General features: G+C 51.0%; 1 protein-coding gene across 2 annotated transcripts in view; it reads left to right on the forward strand.

Annotated features, from left to right (window-relative positions):
* Tnfrsf8 (TNF receptor superfamily member 8) overlaps positions 1 to 19,246 on the forward strand; it is a 43,215-nt gene that overhangs the window by 2,596 nt on the left and 21,373 nt on the right. For both annotated transcript variants that reach the window (XM_060379118.1, XM_060379119.1), the window contains exons 2-4: positions 11,104 to 11,191; positions 16,092 to 16,208; positions 17,438 to 17,587. In XM_060379118.1, coding sequence (XP_060235101.1) covers positions 11,104 to 11,191; positions 16,092 to 16,208; positions 17,438 to 17,587 — 355 coding nt within the window. The remainder of the gene's footprint in view (positions 1 to 11,103; positions 11,192 to 16,091; positions 16,209 to 17,437; positions 17,588 to 19,246) is intronic.

Below are 19,246 nucleotides of genomic sequence, written 5' to 3' on the forward strand. Positions count from 1 at the left end.
CTGAGGTTCCCATAGGGGAATTCTCACAAATGAGTCTCTGTTGCATGCAGCCTCTGGGCTCTCACTAACAAAGCGTGCCCAATCATTCTGCCCAGTGTGGGGTAAAGGTGGTTCTGGTACTCCACAGAGGGCAAGAGAGCTTTTTCTTGGCTTCTTGTGGGAAAAGTGACTTCTAGAGTCAATCAGATCCTTCCTGGAGGCAGAATTCCATGGGATGCCCCAGAAACAGGGAAGGACCCGATGTGGGAAGAGGTGGGCAGAGGGAGACTATGGCTTCTCTTACTGAAGGCTGTTTTCCTGGCTTGAGGTTCACAGGCAGCAGGGGCTCCAAGGCCAAGGCAGGGTGGCTGCATTACTCAGCTCGAGAGCCGTGCTGGGACCGGGACTGACTGCCCTTACTGGAAGCTTCTGCAGCTCCCACTCAGATCTGACCCGAGTGCGTCTTGAGGAGAAGTGATTCATTTCGAGGTCTGCACTCGCATCTGGCATCTGCTGCATCTCAGGACAGAAGGAAAGTGGGGAGCCCTTGAGGCTGGGGACCCTTGCACATATACCGTAGCCCAGGTTGGGCCTGTGTGGTTCCACTGAGCTGTGCCCTGACCTTGGGGATGGCTTAGCTAAGATCACCTGGCTAATTCTGTAGCAGGAGTGCCTGGCTGGACCTGCAGACCAGATAACCTCGCAGAGAATACGCCAACTCCCCACACTGCCCCCTCAGAAGGAAGGGATCTGCCCATGAGAGATTAGCAGAAGAGCCTGGCCCAGGAAGTGAGGACAGGAAGAAGGTGGACGATGTGGTCAGCCCAGCGTGGACAAGAAGGGAGCACCTTAAGGAGGAGGCAGGGGAGGAGCCCAGCTTTACAGACTTCAGCAGGCTGTGGCCCCTCTGTCACTGGGCAACTCAGTCGGATGCCATGTCTGCCTTAAAAACAGGAGCTGGCGATTGCAGCTGTCTGGAGAGGGTCAAGCAGAGTTAGGGTTGTGGTGATTCTAGCTGGTTCTGGGGGTGGCCACCTGCATGAGTGGTGGGAAAAGCCCAAGGAGATACAGCAGGTGTTTGGGAGGAACACAGATGTTTTGTTTTACCCAAGTTCAGGTGTCAAATGGGTTATTTAAGTATTGATGCATCAAGAAGCTTTGGCTTCTGCTTTAGAGCTCTGGAACCAGAATTCCTGCAGAATTTTCTGATGCTTTCTGGGCCAGCGCTGAAGGACATCAAACCTTCTCAATTAGGCTACTCATATAGCCTAAGACTCTACATATTTTGGGTACCTTTCATTGTATTGATTTTTGCCAGCCCAGATGTAGGGCCTTCCTTCCTTCCTTTCTTCCTATATCTCTTTTCTTCCTTCCTTTCTTCCTATCGCTCTTTTGTAATGATTTATTCATTTTTATTTTATGTTCATTGGTGTTTTGCCTGCACATATGTCTGTGTGAGGTCATCAGATCCGCTGGAACTGGTGCTTCAGACAGATGTGAGCTATCATGTGGGTGCTGAGAATTGAACCTGGGTCCTCTGGAAGAGCAGCCAGTGTTGTTAACGGCTGAGCCATCTCTCCAGCCTGGACTGGGATCTCTCATTCAGCCTGGTGACATTTTCTTAGTTTCCTCTCACTGCTGTAATGGACTGTCTTAAATTTGGTGCTGTATTATTTAGTGGCTCTGGAGGGTGGGAGGCTGAAAGGAGGTCACAGACTGTGCTTCTGTTAGGCTCCACGGGGCCTCCTTGCTCTTCCCAGTGGCTTCCTCCATCCCCATCTTCTCCAGGGCTCAGGTCCACCTGCCTGCATCATCTAAAGACTTTGCAGTTGGGTTGGGTCCCATAGAGGTGAGCTAAACTTACATTAACAATTGAGAACGAGCCAGGTTCCTTGGGAATTACATTGACCTCTTCCAATGCCTGGCAGCCTCCATCATGTTCCCCCTCCTCTTCATCCCCCTTCCTCCTCCCTACTGAAAGTCTAGGCTACCCAACAACTCATTATGTAGCCAAAGCTGACCTTGAACTCCAAATCCTCCGTCCTGCACCTCCCAAGTTCTGGGAGCACAGCATGCATTACTATCTCAGTTATTTCTTTATTATTATAGTTACTTCCCTGTGCACATGTCTGTGTGAACATACATGCCATGATGCACGTGTGTGGAGGTCAGAGGGCAACTTGCAGGAGTTGGTTCTGTCCTTCCCCTGTGTGGGTCCCGGGGCTGGAAGTCCTCAGGCTTGCAGGCAAGCATCTTTACCTGCAGAGGACCTCACTGATGCAGAGACTATGTGAGTCCTGAGGTGGGAGATCCCGGAGGATTGCCAGGGCGAGCTCTGTCACAAGTCCTGGCCCTCCACTGCTGGCTTTGCAGATGGAAGACGGAGCCTGGTACAATGTGCTTGTTGCTCTGACAGAACACACAAGGCTGAATGCTTCAAAGGTTTTATTTGGGGTCGACAAGATGGTTCGGCGGGTGTAAGTGTTTATTGCACAGGCCTGCTGCCCTAAGGTTTGATCCCTAGAGCTCACGTGAAAACACCAACGTAGAAGCGTGCATCTGTAATCCCAGATGATATGGAAGACGGGGACAGGGAGCCGCGCAGCAGAGACAAGGAGATGCCTTGCTTCAACAAGGGAAGGTGGAAGGAGAGAACCAACTGCTGAAAGTTATCACCTGACCTCCACAGTGCACTGTGGCATGTGTGTATGTGTGCATGTGTGTGTATGCATGCACACACACATGCACACATACACACATACAAAGCACCCAGAGGCACCATTATCATCATCATCAATCTTCCTTCCTTCCTTCCTTCCTTCCTTCCTTCCTTCCTTCCTTCCTTCTTTCCTTCCTTCCTTCTTTCCTCCCTCCCTCCCTCCCTCCCTCTCTCTCTCTCTCTTTCTTTCTGTTGTTGTATTGAGACAGGGTTTCTCTGTGTAGCCTTGGCTGCCCTGGACTCACTTTGTAGACCAGGCTGGCCCCAAACTCACAGAGATCTGCTGCCTGCCTTTGCCTCCCAAGTGCTGGGATCAAAGGTGTGTGCCACCACTGCCCAGTTCATCATCAATATTTTAATTTTTTTAACAAAAGAGATTTTTTTGACTCCTGGGTATGGGGTCTGGAAAGTCTCAGTGTCTGTGGCACAGGGACCCATACCTGTGGTCTCACAGATCCCTGTGGTAGGGGCTGGAGAGGCGGCTCCATGGTTGGGAACACCTGTTGCTCTTGCAGAGGACCAGAGTGTGATTCCCAACACTCATCTGGTGGTTCAGTGCCATCCACAACGTAACTCAAGTTCCAGGGGCACAATGCCCCCTTCTGATCTCCATGGACACCAAACACACATGCAGTGTACACACTACATGCAGGCAAAACATTCACACATAAAATAAGATTAGTATAACTAAAGAAAAAAAAAAGCCTCCTCTGGTACCCAGACCCAGTAGTACAGGCCTCTAATGCCAGCTATTCAGGAGGCTGAGGCAAGAGGATCACAAGTTCAAGTCCTTCCTGGGCAACTTAGGGAGACATTCAAAATAAGAGTAGAGGATGAGCAGATGGGGGTATAGCTCTGTGGCAGATGCTTCCCTAGCAAGCACCAGGCAGTAGATTCTTCTCAAGAACCAGCAAAGAAAACAAAGAGCTTTCAGAACTGAGAGATGACTCAACGGTTAAGAGCTCTCCAGAGCTCTTCTAGAATTCCCAGCACCCACGTGGTGGCTCACAACGATCTCTAACTCCAGTTCCAGGCAATCCGACACCCTCACACAGACACACGCAGACAAAACACCAATGAACATAAAATAAAAATAAACAAATTATTAAAAAACAAAACCAAAGCAAACCACTGACCTTCCAGGGCTGGAGAGATGGAGAGGCTAGGCTCACAACAAGAAACAAAGACCTTTCTGGTATCTGTACCGTGAGTGGGATGTGGGGACAGGGTGAGTGTGAGGGGACCCTGAGATGGCAAGAAGGTGAGGAAGGTGAGGAAGAAGAGCTGGTGGATTTAGACAGAGGCAGTGAGAGGTGGGAAGGAGACATTTAATAATGCAGCCAGGGTCTGGGGCCGTAGGGATAGGGCTGAGGCGTCTCAAACCATTGGATGTGCTACAGGAATGAGCGTCTCAGAGCAACGACACCGTAGCCTACACAGCCAAGCCTGTGGAGCATCAGCCAGAGGGTTCAAGTCCTGCCTGAAACAGTTAGAAGCAGGGTCTCATATATCCCAGGGAGGCCTTGCACTCTCGTACGTTGCCAAGGATGCTCTTTGGATCCCTCTGCTTTCGCCTGCCCAGTGCTGGGACTGCAGAGCTGGACGGCCACAGGTGTGTGCTACTGGGGGAGGAACACAGGACTCTATGTAGACACTCCACCACCCCAGCTATACCCCAGCACCAGTCAAGGTTTGCTTTTAGACTTCCCAGCACCTCAGGTTCCCCATCTTTAAAATAGGGTGAAGTTGGCTTTTCCTGAGGGGATGAAAACACAGCCTTTATAATTCTTTCTTTTCCACCTGTATCACACTTACTTTATAACAACTAAAAAAAAAAAAAGTGTACATATGTAGGTGCCCTGGAGGCCAGAAGAGGGCGTCAGATCCTCTGGAGCTGGAATTGTAACTCCAGGCTGATGTGGGTGCTGGGAACCGAACTTGGGTCCTCTGCAGTTGCAGCAAGTACCCGTAACTGCTGAGCCATCCCTCCACCTCCACCCGCCACTTGGAAGCAAAAGCAGATTCTCATTCAGTGGATTCTGTCCAGGTGGTGCCTCTAAGTCTGTGTGCAGGCAGCAGCCCAAGCGTGACAGTGGCTGTTAAGTACCTTGAGCACCAGGGTCTCGGAGAGGTGGATGTCCCAGGTGCGAGGGGACCCCACCTCAGTTCTGCACGGCTCTGGCCCGTTTGGGGATTTTGCTTCGACATGACTTAGTTCCCACAGGTATGGCTCAGCTGTTCTCCCTCTCTCTCTCTATTGGCTGATACCAGGTGGGACTTTCTAAAAGTAAAATTTACCAGGTCTGCTAGAGAAAACCAAACCAACCTGAAAATAGTCCCGGAGATGGTGAGGTTTGGGGCTATTCTTTTTGTTCTAGAGAGGCTCAGGTAGGGCTGCAGACTCTGGTCGCCTAACTCAGCACCCTGTGGACATGGCATTTTGCCTTGAACCCATGGGGAACCCCACCTAAAACCATCCTTCCCTTGGCCCTTGGCCTCCCCCCACCCACTCTTCCCTTCTGACCTCCCTCTCCCAGACACAGGCCAGAGCCCAGCGGTGCAGTAGCCGTCCCCCTACCCTCCCACCCCCCAGGACACATCAGAAGTCTCGGCCCGTCTCCAATGGCAGTGCTGGGCCCTCACAGTTCAGAGGGAAGGACGCCAAAATAGACACCAAGGCTGGTGCCACCTCTCTGCCAGCATCCTGGTGGAGGTCAGAGGACAGGTTGGTCAGAATTGACAGCACCTTTGCCCCCTGAGGCACCTCATCAGCCATTACAAAACTGTGTTACCTTGACCCTGCCTTCTGGGCTCATCCAAAATGAGGACATTATAGGCTCTAAAGACTTCCTCTCTGCAGGAGAAGGCAGGCTGGGTGGCCTGGGAGCATTCAGGGCGGGCTTTGGGGCCATGCGAGACCTCCACATTGCTTCCCCGAGGGCATGTGACTCCATCCCTTTGTGGAACTAGGAGAGCTAGTGCCTTCCTCCCTAAACCCAGCTGGGGGTCTCCCTCCTTGGGGCTCTGAATAGCGGACTCCCATTGCTTCCCTGGGCAGCGAAAAGATAGCGCACCCTGCTGGCAGGTTTCAAACTTACACAGAATTTTAGAGAAGAGACACCCCCCACACACACACATACACCACACCACCACCAACATCTGGAGATTTTGTCATTCTGGTGCCCATGGTTTACTGGGCCCAGGCTTGGTGACATCCATCTAAATCCCAGCTACTCAGAAATCTGAGGCTTGAGAAATTTATGTTCATAACTAGCCTCGGCTACCCAGTGTCAACAAAGCAAACAAACAGCCTACATTATAATTTACCAGTTATTCAAATACTGTCCAGCAGAGCGATCGTCTCCCTCACATTCCTTAGCAGCCTGTAATCCAGACACTGAGGTTGATTGATTTGTTCGTTTGTTTAATGGTGCTGGGACTTAAACCCCGGGCCCCTCTCACTCTCGGTGAACACTCCATCACTGAACTATATCCCCAATCCCCCACTCCCTGCCCCCCACCCAGTCTTTGTATTCTGAGATAAAATCTTATCTAGTCTCCACCAGGTATCCAGGCTGGACTTGAATTTGTGATCCTGTCTGCTCTGTCTCTGTTGCTGGGACCATATGCACGGACTTTTTTTTTTAACCTTTTGAGACAGAGTCTCAGGTAGCTCACAGTGGCCTTAAACTTGATATGTAGTTGAGGGAGACCATGAGCCCTTAATCCCATAGCCTCTGCCTCTGGAGAGCTGGGTTACAGGCATGTGCCAGCATGTTTGGCTCTGAACTTACATTTTTATTATTATTTATGTGAGCCAACTGATGTGGGTGCTGGGATTTTTAACTCCAGCCCTCACCATACAGTAGTATGCGCCCTTGATCGCTGAGCCATCTCTTTACTATCTGTCCTGACATTTAAAAATGGGTAAATTGTAGAAAGTCCCTTAATTGGGCTCATGATTCTATATAAATTATGGGGTGACGTGCTGTCCCTGCTGGTATGCTGGACTTTTTAAAGATAGCCTGTGGCTGAGAGGGGAAGAAAATGGAGGCACGGCACGAGTCAAATACCTCGTTTGTACTTGGTCTAGGCAGACAGCTGCGCCTCTGTGGACTACGTTTTCCTTATCTGTAAAGCAGGGGTTGGCTGAAAGCAGGCCAGATTTGGAGGAGTGATACCGGTCCCACAAACCCCCACTGACCCAGGGTGGGACAGCAGGGAGGTAAGCAGGCAGGTGGCCCAGGGCCATGTTCCCTCAGACTCTTGAGCTATCAGTGAGATGGTGGGGCAGGCCAGGCGGGAAAACCCAGGCGAGGACATAAAAGTTTCCCGTACTCTGAGGGCCCCACAGGGCTGAGTCCTGACAGTCTCAGCTAGCTGTACTTCAGATTTCAGTGCACACCCAAGGAGGTACTGTGTTGGGGAACTGCAGCGTGAGGTGCTGGGTTGCTGCCTGGAGGTTCCCAGGAGCCCCCAGTGACTTGAGAAGAAGGAAAAGCTGCTTGAAGGAGCCTGGGCAAAATGAGAACACCCTGTGCTGTGCAAATGTCTCAGTGCTTATAGCCGAGTCAGAACCAGGTTTGTCGCATGCTAGGTGAGCGCCCTACCACTGAGCTGCAACCCAGCCCTAAACCTTAGGTTGTATTTATTATTTCAAGTTAGTACGGTTTCAGAAGTGTCAAAAAGTATATAATTAGCATCCACATACCCACCCCCCAGCCCCACTGGGCTCGGTGTTGCTTTCTGAAGTTTCCATAAATGCAACGCCGCCACCACCACCCACACACTTACACTTTGCTCAGGCTGGCCTTGAACTCATAGGAACTGAGGCTGGTGTGATGACTAATCTCGATCGTCTCCTTGACACACCTAGGAAGAGGGAAGCTCAGTGAAGGAATTCTCTCCCATCAGTTTGACCTGTGGGCACGTTGGTGGGGCATCTTCATGTTGGCTAATTGATGCAGCAGGGCCTGCCAGCCCTGCAGTGGGAGTGCCATCCCTGGGCGGGTGGCTGTATAAAGAAGGTAGCCGGCTGTGAGCCTGAAAGCGAGCTAGTGATCAGCGCTCCTCCGCCATCAGGGCTGCAGTTCCTGTCCTGGCTTTTCCACGTAGAAGCCGCGTGGACTCATCCCTCGCCAGGTTGCTTTTGGTCGCGATGTTTATCAAAGCAGCAGAAGGCAAGGCACACAGTTGGCCTTCACTTGGCCTCTTGCCTTTACCTCCCAAGTGCTAGGATGCCATGTGTGCACCAAAGCACTCAGCTTTGTTTTCACTGATTTCCCGAGAGGAGTGTGGAGCCAGGCAGTCCTTAAAGCCAGTCAGGAAAAATAGCTTCTGCTTCCTTCCCAAATCAAGGAAGTCCTGTGGGCCACGAGCGGCCACTTCCTGTCTCCTGAGTACGCCTTTAATGCTGGCAAAATGCTGGCCATACCCCAGACAGTGACTCTAGCCTTGTGTGGCCTCGGGGACCTGGGGTGGCTTTGGGCTCAGGGATGTGCCCTGAGAGCAGTGTGACCTGTCTTCCTAAGTCGAAATTGACCCCGTCTAGAAAATTCCTTTCAGGTATGGCCAGAGGCTGGCCTCCTAGGTGATTCTAGATCTTCTCAAGTTGAAAAAAGTTAACAGTGGGGCTTACGGTTCAAAGAACTCTAGTAAGCTTCAGGAGTTTATTCCTAAGAGTAAGTGAGGCCAGTATTACTCATAAGAGAAATGCAAAACAAAAAAGTGCTGCCTGCAATCACTGCACCCCACCAAAGCTACTGCATCTTAAAAAGACAGCCTTGGTAGCTGATATGCCTCAGTAGCCAGCATGCTTTGAAAAGTGCCAGCAAGAGTGCAGGACAGATGGCAGTCTCACACAGTGCAGCTAACTGACCAGTGCAGGTGCTTGAGAAAAATTGGATGGAGAACAAGGCTAGGAGTGTGGCTCAGGTGATAGAGTGCTTGCCCAGCATGTCTGGGGCTCTGGGTTTTAACCACCTAGGTTAAAACTAGGTGTAGTGGCACACACCTATAATACCAGTGCTTGGGAGCTAGGGACAGAAGGACCAGGCATTCAAGGTTATCCTTGGCTAACGGTGAGTTTGAGGCCAGCCTGTTCTACACAAAAGTTCAAAGACAGTAAGGGCTACATATAGAGACCTTGTCTAAAAATAAATAGATAGATAGATAGATAGATAGATAGATAGATAGATAGATAGATAAGGCAGTATTAGCATGGCAACCAAAAGACGAAAACAACCCAATGTCCATCTAGATTAAGAGACACATACATACATTGGCCACATCTCAAGGCCGTGGGAGTTGGTGACTTTCCAAAAATGTGAATGATTCTTGAAACTTAATATTGAATTAAAGAGGCTGATTGTAGGTAGGGCTGGGGAGATGGCTCAGTGGGTTAGGATGTGTGCTACACACTTGTGCTACACAGCATGAAGGGTTCAGACCCCTAGAATTCACTTCAAAAGCCAGATGTGGTCACCAGTGCCTGTGGACCCCCTGTTGTGGGGGAAGAAATAGGATTGCTGGGGCCTGCCAGATGTTGACCTAGCTTCGGGCTCAGTGAGAGACCCTTCCTCAAGGGAATAAGGTGGACAGTGATAGAACAGGACACCTGATGTTGTTAGGCCCAGCGAGAGCCCAATTTCCGGGGAGGTAGATGAAGGGAACTCAGAGACTGAATCTATGCAATTGCAAGAGGTTTATTCAAGCCATCACACAATGGGGCTGCTCCACAAATCATTGAGGAACAGCACCAAGAGACAAAAGCCTGTTTTTTGTTTTGTTTTGTTTTGTTTTTGTTTGTTTGTTTTGTTTTGTTTTTAAGGAAAAAGCGCAGGAAGCGTGGGGGTTGCAAGCTTGGCAGCTTAGGAGTGGGTGAAGGATCTATAGTGTGGTTGACATTTAAAATGATTGGTTCATTTTAGGCGCCCAAGTCCAGTCAGTCCTGCCCCAGACATCTGGACTGGTTGCCAGACAACACTACCTCGCAACTGCAGATCTGGACATTCCTCTGCATCGGGGTGGAGACCTTTGGAGCAGTTGCTGGGCAATGTTATCCCGCAACTGCTGGCCTGGTCATTCCTTTGCAACAGGGTGGGTGATGTCTCAATTCACCCGCTTCTCTTTTCGTCCGTGTCTTTCTGCTTTCTGGAAAAGTACTGGGAGAACTTAATTTAATATGAGGTATAAAATTTATAAAGAAACCTGTGAAGCTAGCCTGTTCCTTTCATTGTCCTGTGGCTTCCAGACACATGCATCACACACACACACAGACACAAAGAGAGAGAGAGAGAGAGAGAGAGAGATCACACAAGGATTTTTAAAAGAAGCTGGCTGGGGGCTGGAGAGATGGCTCAGAGGTTAAGAGCACTGCTTGCTTTTCCAGAGGTCCTGAATTCAATTCCCAGCAACCACATGGTGGCTCACAACCATCTGTAATGTGATCTGGTGCCCTCTTCTGGCATTCAGGTGTACATGCAGGCAGAACATTGTATACATAATAAAATAAATAAATCTTAAAAAAAAAAAAAGCTGGCTATAAGCAGTGAATGCAAGCAAAGTACAGTGATAACAGAAACATGTTTGTATAGTAAAACACGTCACTTTCTTTTTTGTTTTTCTTTTGAGACTGGGTCTCACGATGTAGCCCTGGCTGTCCTGGAACTCAGTATGTAGACCAGGCTAGCCTTGGAGTCACAAAGATGTGCCTGCCTCTGCCTCCTGAGTGCTGGGGCAAAGTGTGTGGCACTGCGCAACCAAACCCCTTATGTTGTGCACTAATTACAAAAAAGAGAGACAGTTGCAAAGGAGCAGACTGGGCAGTTTGACCTATGTCAAATTTGAGAGCAGACAGGGCTAATTAATGGACAGGACACAGAGGTGGGTTAACGTTTTGTCTCCAGAGGGGGATCTGAGCATGCTGGGTGTGGTGAGGGCCTGCCTGTGTCCTGGGGTCTGGGCACTTTCCCATCTAGGTGCGCAGGACTTCAACCCGTAGGAAACTTTCCCAGATGCTTTTATTGCTGCACGTGTCCCAGAGACAGGGTGGGAGGCATGTCAGTCCTCTGGAGGGTCACACCAGGTGGGACCAGCTGCAACCATGCCTGATGGCTTGAGGGTAGCTGAAAGAACTGGGTGCTGTGTGTGTGTGTGTGTGTGTGTGTGTGTGTGTGTGTGTTGACTGTGAGCACAGAAGGACATGGAGACTCCTGCGGGTTCTACCTGCATTTAAGCTGCCATTAGCTCTGTGGGGAGATGTGGAGTCAGAAATTTTTTTCTGATCTCTATGACAGTAGGTCTCAGCCTGGCCTTGACAAAGGAGAGGACACCAGGTTGGGGCTGCAGGGTGGGACTGAGGGTGGAAATCTGGCCTTGTCTCACCAGCTTCTCCAACCCTCTAGGACCGACCCCTGAAGACCACCTGTGCAGGAGGCCCCAACTACTACCCTGGGGAGACTGCCGGGAGCTGCTGTCACCAGTGCCCCTCCGGTGAGTGGGATACTGAGGGCAGGGGGTGGATTCCTTGTTTTGATGTATGATTCCCATGGGGGAACTGGTGAAAAAGTGGGGTTTGGGGAAGGCTGGAGATAAGCCAGCAAACACAGTCATGGCCATGGTTGGCTACAGGTTTCTAAAGGCTATCCATAATGTCAGGGGGTCTGGGGAAGGGCAAGGCTGCCTGCTGGACAGGCTAAGTCTGCCGCTGCCATGAGGATGCAGGCTCCGCTTCGAGGTTTTGATGTTGCCTATCCCTCTCAGGCGCCCACTGTGACCTCCTCTGTCTCAGCTCACTAGTCACTTACTGAATGAAAAAAAAAGAAGTAAAAAGAAAAGACAGGACTGCTCCTAGGGATGGTGGAGGAGAAAGTTTATTGTAGATAAACAGGGATACATCTGAGAGAGTCCAGAGTGCACATGGCCCTGGGTGGGAGAGGGGAGAGAGGGGAGCCAGCTATGGCAGCCAAGAGGGTAAAAGGTAAAAAAAAAAAAAAAAAAAAAGGAAGGTGACCAAAATGGCTGGATTATGTAGGGGAGATACTCAGGGGGAAGGGCAGCCCAAACCTTGGGCTGGAGAGTTTTGGGAGGTAGAGGGGGGGTATGCCAGCCATACCCTGTAACAGGTATGGACTGAAGGATGCTGGGAGAACCTGGCAGCCGTCTGCTTTGATATGTTAAATAGGCACCTCAGCCATTTGTCCCAGAGCTTGTGACAATATTATCCTGCCTTAAGTATTGGTTCTGTTCTGCAAATGAGGCTGTTGGGGTTCAGCCAGCTAAGACACTTGCCCAGGGCGACCCCTGAATCTCAACAGCCAACACCTCCTGTGACCCACTGTCATTTCTGGAGAGTGAAAACTCTTTTCGGTTCTTCTTTCCTCTTCTCCCCTCCCTCCTTCCCCCTTAATTTTTTTTTAATTTATGTGTATGATAATTTTGCCTGCATGTATGACTGTGCACTAAATGCATGTAGCTCTTGCACAGATTAGAAGAGGGTGTTGGGGCCCCTGGAACTAGGAGTGGCCATGTGAGTGCTGGGACTTGAATCTGGGTCCTCTTCAAGAGCAGCCATTGCTCTTAACCACTGAGCCATATCACTGGCTGATTCTTCTTCTTCTCCTTCTTCTTCTTTTCCTCGTTCTCCTCTTCTCTCTTCCTCTGCTTCTCCCTTTAAGTGTGTGATAGGGTCTGATGGCCCAGTTTGATCTTGAACTTGCTGTCCTTCTCAGCATCTTCAGGCATACACCACCTCACCCTGCCCTTTCCAGTTCCTGTCTGCTCCAAGCCAAGTTTGTCCCAGGCTACAATTTTCTGGGGAACTGAGCTTGCCTAACCACTGCTGGCTTCCTGGAATGCTCACCCACCCTAGCACAGTGTGAATTCTAGAAGAATGTCAGGAAATACTTCTGGAACAATCTTCAGGCCTGAAGATTAGAAAAGGTTATGAGGCCTTTTGGTCCCCTGTGACTATGATCAAAAGTCTCAAGCACATGTGGGGGCCATTGGCAGTTGGGGTATGGGGTGAAGCGGTCTCTGAGCTCCAGGAATAGACGTGTATTTAGAAGAGACAGTAGCTATGACAGTTGGGGGTGGGAGGAAGTCTCTGTCACTGGCTCAGTGTAGCTGTCCCCTGCTTTTAGGACAGCAAGGCATCAGAGGTAGGTCACTGTGTCTGGAGGGCTTCCTGTGGGTGGGGAGGAGCAGGCCCATGTTCCCGGCCCATGTACCCACTGTTGACTCTTCCCAGCAACAGCGTCTGGAGGTGGGGACAGGCAGCTCCGTACGAGGTCACTGGGGATGTGGCTGGGCTGGGTGAGATTCTTGGACAGTTGTTCTGAGGCCCGAGTTCTCTGAACACCCCATGAAATGGGACTCCAGCCTTGACAGGCTACCAGAGGAAGTACTTGAGAGAGAATTTAATAATGCCTCTTACCTCCCGCCCCCAAATGAGTTCAATCTGTTTCAATGGGGTTTGAAAGATGGCTCTGTGGCCAAAAGCACTTCCTGCTCTTCCTGAGGACCCAGGATCACTTCCCAACACTCATAATCAAAATTTAAAAAATAAAAATGTTTTTTTTTCAAGACAGCGTTTCTCTGTGTAGCCTTCTTTTTGTAGACCAGGCTGGCCTCGAACTTACCGAGATCCAGCTGCCTTTGCCTCCCACTTAAAGGCATGCAACACCAATGCTGCTGCTATTGCATCACCACCCGGCTAATTTAAATGTTCTGTGACAAGTCTTTCCTGACAGCTTGACAGGGTCCCACGTAGTTAGTCTAGGCTGACTTTGAACTTTGTGTGTGGCGTAGTCTGGCCTTCAACTCCTGATCCTCTGACCTCTGCCTCCTGACTGCTGGGGTTATTTGTAGGCCTATGCCACCATACCCAGCTTCTCTTGGGTCCCTCCTACCCCCTGCTGGTCTCCCCAATGCAGCGCATTCTCCTCCCCATTCCTGATTGGGGTCCTGCAGGCCATTACTTTCCACTGGTTAGCAACTAAAGGACCCTGCCGGCAGGGTGGCACTCAGGAAGGCAAAGGCAGGCGGATCTCTGAGTTCGAGGCCAGCCTGGCCTATCAGGCGAGTCCAGAACAGCCAAGGCTACACAGAGAAACCCTCTCAAAAAAGAAAGCCAAAACCAACCAAACAAACAAACAAAACAAGAAACAAAAAAAGGTACCTGGAGAATCCAAAGTCAAAGATTTGGACTGATTAGGTTTCTGTCCAGGGCTCGTCCTGGCTTGCAGTCTGACCCGCCCACCTCTCCACAGTGTGTGCTCCCCTTTCCTAGAGGCCTACCTATCCCATGGGTTTAGGGCTCCTTCTGGGCTCCTTTATCCTTAGTGAGCTCCTGAACCTCGGGTCTCCAAATAGTGAAGCTAAGGGTTTCATTATGAATTCCGGTCCACAGCAGTCTCCTCCCACCTCCCATCCTCTCACCCATTCCCTCTCCCTCCGCGCCCTGGCCCCGGAAGAGGCCCCTTTTTCCAGCTCCTTCCCTCGGTTTCAGGTCTCCAGTCCTTTGCTTATGCCTGTCTTCCTCACCCTTGGGTGTCCCTTTCTGTCATCTCAACCCTGCGGCAGCTCTGAGACCCCACCTCCAGGAGCCTTCCTTCGCTGCAAGAGACTGGCTCCCATCTTTCCATTCTGGGCATTTTCACCCTTCTGCCCACAGCGTGCTGTGACATTCGGTAGCCACAGTTCCTGTCACAGAGAAAAAGACAGGAGTTTGTGAGCGTGACCCTAGGTCTTAGGCTTCCTCCATGTGACAGCAGGGACTAACAGACAGATTGCTCCCTCCGCCCACACCCCCTGTGGCCCAGTGCTGACAGTAGGTGAGCGCCTCAGGCCCGTGTCGGTGGGCGGGGCATTTTGCTGGAGTTTTATTGACCCTGAGCTTCCGAGCAAGCCACAGAGGAAAACCAGAAAAACCCCTTCTTCCGTGTTTTGGGGAAATTTCTGACATTTTGCCCGCCCACTCAAATCAGCGCTCAGCTGTGTGGCAGGGTTTGCACGTGGGTGGGCTGGTAGAGGAAGGAGGCCGAGATGTCTTTCCACGTCTCTCCTCACTTAGGAGAGGTGCCTTTCCACACTCCAGACAGCCACGACCCAGTTGTCTGCTTATACACCCTTGGTGACAAGCTCACTGCCTACCTCATAAAACGGCCAACAGCACCTACAGATGGAGCAGGGCTTACGATGGAGGCCTGGCCCTTTACTCACAGTAGCGCTTGAACCCCATAGGGACCTAGAGAGGGAATTTGGACCGGACCTACAATCACTTGCTAGTTAGCTCAATCAGGGCTAAAATAGAGACCCCAGCCCTTCCCCTTTCCTCGGTTTTCTGGACCCCAGGCCTTGCACAGGGTGTGGATGGTGAAGGCCCTGGCGTCTCTCCAGCTTCTATTCATGAAGTCGGCAGGCAGGGGTTCACCAGACATGAGCCAGGCCCTGCAGCAGGTGGCTCAGTGGTGGCTGGAAACAGCCATCCTGGAGAGTCTGGCAGTATTTCAGGCAACTTAGATAGTGAGAGTTAACGCTCAGCCGTGATTAAAGGGATATGCCATCAAGCCTGGCTTGCTCAAGCAGAAACTCAACGGTAAAGCCAGACCTCTAGAGGGAAAACTCTCAGCCCTAGGGGTTAGAGACTCATGGTCATGCGCCCACGCAGCGCCAATTGCAGTGGTGAGAAATGTGTCACGCTCTGATTGGTCTGTTGGAGTCACATGTCTATCCTGAGGCTTCGGTGGAATAAATAAAGTGTTCTGATTGGCCCAGCTGGGTCATGTGCTCATTCTGGGCCCAAACTGTGGGAAACATACCCGAACGAACATGGCTGACTCTGGCAGGGCAGACAGAACCCCTTGCAGATATCTGGGATGGTCATGCCGCATCTATCGTCCGTCTCGATGTCATCATCTTGCTTCTCCCATCCTCAAAGAATGGGAGGAAGATTGCTGGGTGATCCCAGGGTCAGGGTCTTTATGGTCTTGACTCCCCACAGACCCCTCAGTTCCCTCAGAGAATCAGGATGTCTGCTGAGAATGACAGCCAGCCCCCAGCCTGTGCTTGCTGACCTTCATTGTCCCGGCACCCCTTTCCGTTTTAGGAGAAACAGAGAAATCATATGGTTAGTGTGAAAGGGGTCATTGCGACTGTCCAAGGCCACAAGTGGTCAGGTGGCAGCCCGGGAATGCCGGATCTAGGTCTTCCCCCATACCTGAGTTGCCCTTTTTTGCTGGCCCAGTGAGCTCCATGGAGGTTCATGCCTCCGTCTGCAACAGCCATGGGTTAAAGTAGTGACGGGTGGGGTTTAGGCATGAGAGATGGAGGATGGAAGGCCAGCTCATGACCAAGGTGACCTAGCCTAGGACTTCTCTGTTGCTTTTCCCAGGGATGTCTCCAACCCAGCCATGCCCGCAGGGTCCTGCGCACTGCAGGAAGCAATGTGCTCCCGAGTACTACCTGAATGAGGACGGGTACTGCACAGCCTGTGTGACCTGTTTGCAAGGTAAGGAACCCGTTCTCCCTCCCTGGGACCTGTCTGCGAGGGGAAAGCTGAGAGGCAGGAAGTTTCAGGGTTTGGTCCTCTGGGTGACTCAGTTTACCTCTCTGGATTTGAAAGTTGACATCGGTAGTCCTCTTTTGCATCCCTGCTTTTCCGGGAGGCCTAGTGTGCTCCCTGGAAGGAGAACTCACGTCTTCGATGCCCTCTTCTCACCCGTGTCTCTGGGGAGGAATCTGAGGATTCAGGGTGTGAATGCCTTCCTGGGGTTGTGGAACTTGGTAAATGGTAGAGCAGTCTGAGCTGTGGCCGGGCGTCCAGGGCTGCATCCTTTCATCCTTTCATACGATGCTGCTGCCAGGAGAGATGCTGAAACAGGTTCTTCTCACATCAGTTGTGTTTATTGATGGGGTCTGCTATTTTCTTTGGGTTTTGTGTGAGTTTGTGGGGTTGGTTAGGTTGAAGGATGTGTTGAGATTTTTTCTTGAAACCTAATGGTCATATTCTTTAACGTTTTCAGTGTCTCTGAAAAAATGTCTATTTTGTTTATTGAATGCAAATTTTATTTATTTATTTATTTTTATTTAGTTTTGTTTTTTTCCAGACAGGAGGCCCATGGCATACTATGGCATAAAGCCTTTCCAGGAAGGCTTGTCACACAGTGACATGTACTTCCGTTCTCTCCATATCCCGGGACATGACTTATTTCTGTATACATACATGCTCATACACATGCAAGCTCCATGTGTATGTGGAGGTCAGATGCTGATGTCAAGGGTCTTCCTCAACTACTCTCCAACTTACTTTTTTGAGACAGAGACTCTCACGAAACCCGGAGCTTACTGAGTCACCTACATTGGCCAGCCAGCCAGCCCTAGGAGTCCTCCCATTCCTGCCACAGACATGGGGTCCTGCTCAGTTCAGTTTTTCATGCAGGTCCCGGGGATCTGAACCCAGGGCCTTCTGCTTGAAGAACAAGCATTCTACCCACTAAGCCATCTCCCCAGGCCCACACTTGTTTGTTTGTAGCCTCTGTGGGAGTGTGCGGGATTTAGACTGGAGGCAAACACCACCTTCACGCTGCCCCCTCTCACACACGTCAGGAGATATGAGGTGTGGTACAGAGCGCCAGCTGGTGGGCCTGACATACGGTCCTGGATGGTCCCCATGTTCCCTGGATCCCTGCCCCCTGGCTTGCCTCTCCCCTTCCATCACCCCCTCTCTGTGTCCCTCAGGCCTTGTGGAGAAGGCTCCATGTTCCGGAAACTCTTCTCGCGTCTGTGAGTGTCAGCCCGGCACCTTCTGCTCCACGACGGCTGTCAATTCCTGTGCCCGCTGTTCCCCACACTCCCGATGTTCTGGGGGGGAGATCGTCAAGTTCCCAGGTGAGTGTCCTCATGTGCAGCCCAGTTGCGGCTGCTGCCATGCCTGCCACAGGCCCCCGACCCCACCCCCGCCACGGTGGAACAAGGTGGAAGCATCTCTCCCATGCTGTGTCATGTCCAAACCCCAGGGGTTCTGCTGCTCACTTTCACATCTGTGTCCCAGCAGAGATATGCCGTTGAGGCCCAGTCCTGGTTAGAGGAGGCCGTGGGCCCATTTGAAGCCCACAGACAAGAAGGTAGCCCCAAGTCTCTGCTGGGGCCAGAGCTGGTTTTTCTGCTTCAGAGTGGGGCACGGGGTGGGGGAGGTGCTGAGACTCTGACACCAGATTCAAGGCTGAGAAATTGTTGTTTTCATATCCAGTTTGCCTTGTGTCCTCAGGCCTTACCATCTACAAGCTTCTAATTTCTTGGCAATATGAAGGAGGGTTTCATGGTCAGTGAAGGGATAAGAATCGTGGATCCTCCAATTCTAAGAAATCTGATACCGTCTTCTTGCCTCTCTGGGCACTAGGCATGCATGTGGTACACAGACATACACGAAGGCAAGACACTCATACACATAAAAATAAATAAATCTAAAAATAAAACAAATCTGGCTCTAGTGGCACATCCTGCAATTCCAGCAGTTAATTTCTTATTTCTTCGGATATTCTTTGAGACAGCCACTCTATTGTCCAGGTTGGATTCGAACTTGTGATCCTGCCATAAAAAGTGTTAGCCTAGTAGTCACAATGAGACTCTATTCTCATAAAAGGGGGGGGGTGTGCTTTCTAAAAGGGAGACACAGAGGTGGGGGTGTGTAAAAAGGGTGCCCTCCAACACTGAGTGCCGATGGGACACACTGATGGCAGGGGCTGAAGATGGCAGGCTCTGTGGTCCCCCCTTTTCTGTAACCCATTGGTTCCCCCTTTCCTGTAACCCATGTCCTCAGCATTTCCGGTTCCTGGCTTCATGGGCTGTTTCTGAATGCCTGCATCACTGAATGCTCTGTAGCGTGGGAACCACTCCTGCCTGCAATCAGAGCAAGATGGCTGAGGGAGAGCGCTCAGGAGGCCCCTCAGGGCCTTGGGCTGCACTATAGCAAAGCTCTTCACCTGTGGAGAGGGCCGGTCCCTTCACTCCTTCTCCCACCCATATGAGGAGGAGATGCAACTTAGAGGCTTCAGGAGCTTTTCCAGCTCAGAAACTCTTCTGCATAGCGACTGTCAGATCCTCTGCCTTCTAGCCAGCAGAGCCAGCCTGGGTGGAGTTCCCCAGACTGCCACGTGGAGGCGACAGAGGCCTGTCTCCAAAGCCCTGCCATTGACCTGCCGCTGAGGAACACTTAAAACTTGGCTGCTTAGGTTAAGATGTTCTGCGAACAATGCTCAGTAAGCGACAGGGTAACGAAGCTCATTACTTTTATCTTGATTACCAACTGACAGTTGACGTAGATCATTGTATTGTCAGTGTAAGGCTTTTTTGGTTTTTGAGCTTTTTTGTTTTGTTTTTTTTGAGACAGGGTTTCTCTGTGAAACAAGCCCTGGCTGTCCTGGACTCCCCTTGTTTACCTGGCTGGCCTCAAACTCACAAGATATCTGCCTGCCTCTGCTTCCCCCCCACGCCCCCTGTGCTGGGATTAAAGGTGTGCACCACCATTCCCAGCCAGGTTATGGCTTT

The sequence above is a fragment of the Meriones unguiculatus genome, chromosome 3, assembly GCF_030254825.1.
Source record: "Meriones unguiculatus strain TT.TT164.6M chromosome 3, Bangor_MerUng_6.1, whole genome shotgun sequence".
Classification (NCBI taxonomy): Eukaryota; Metazoa; Chordata; class Mammalia; order Rodentia; family Muridae; genus Meriones; species Meriones unguiculatus.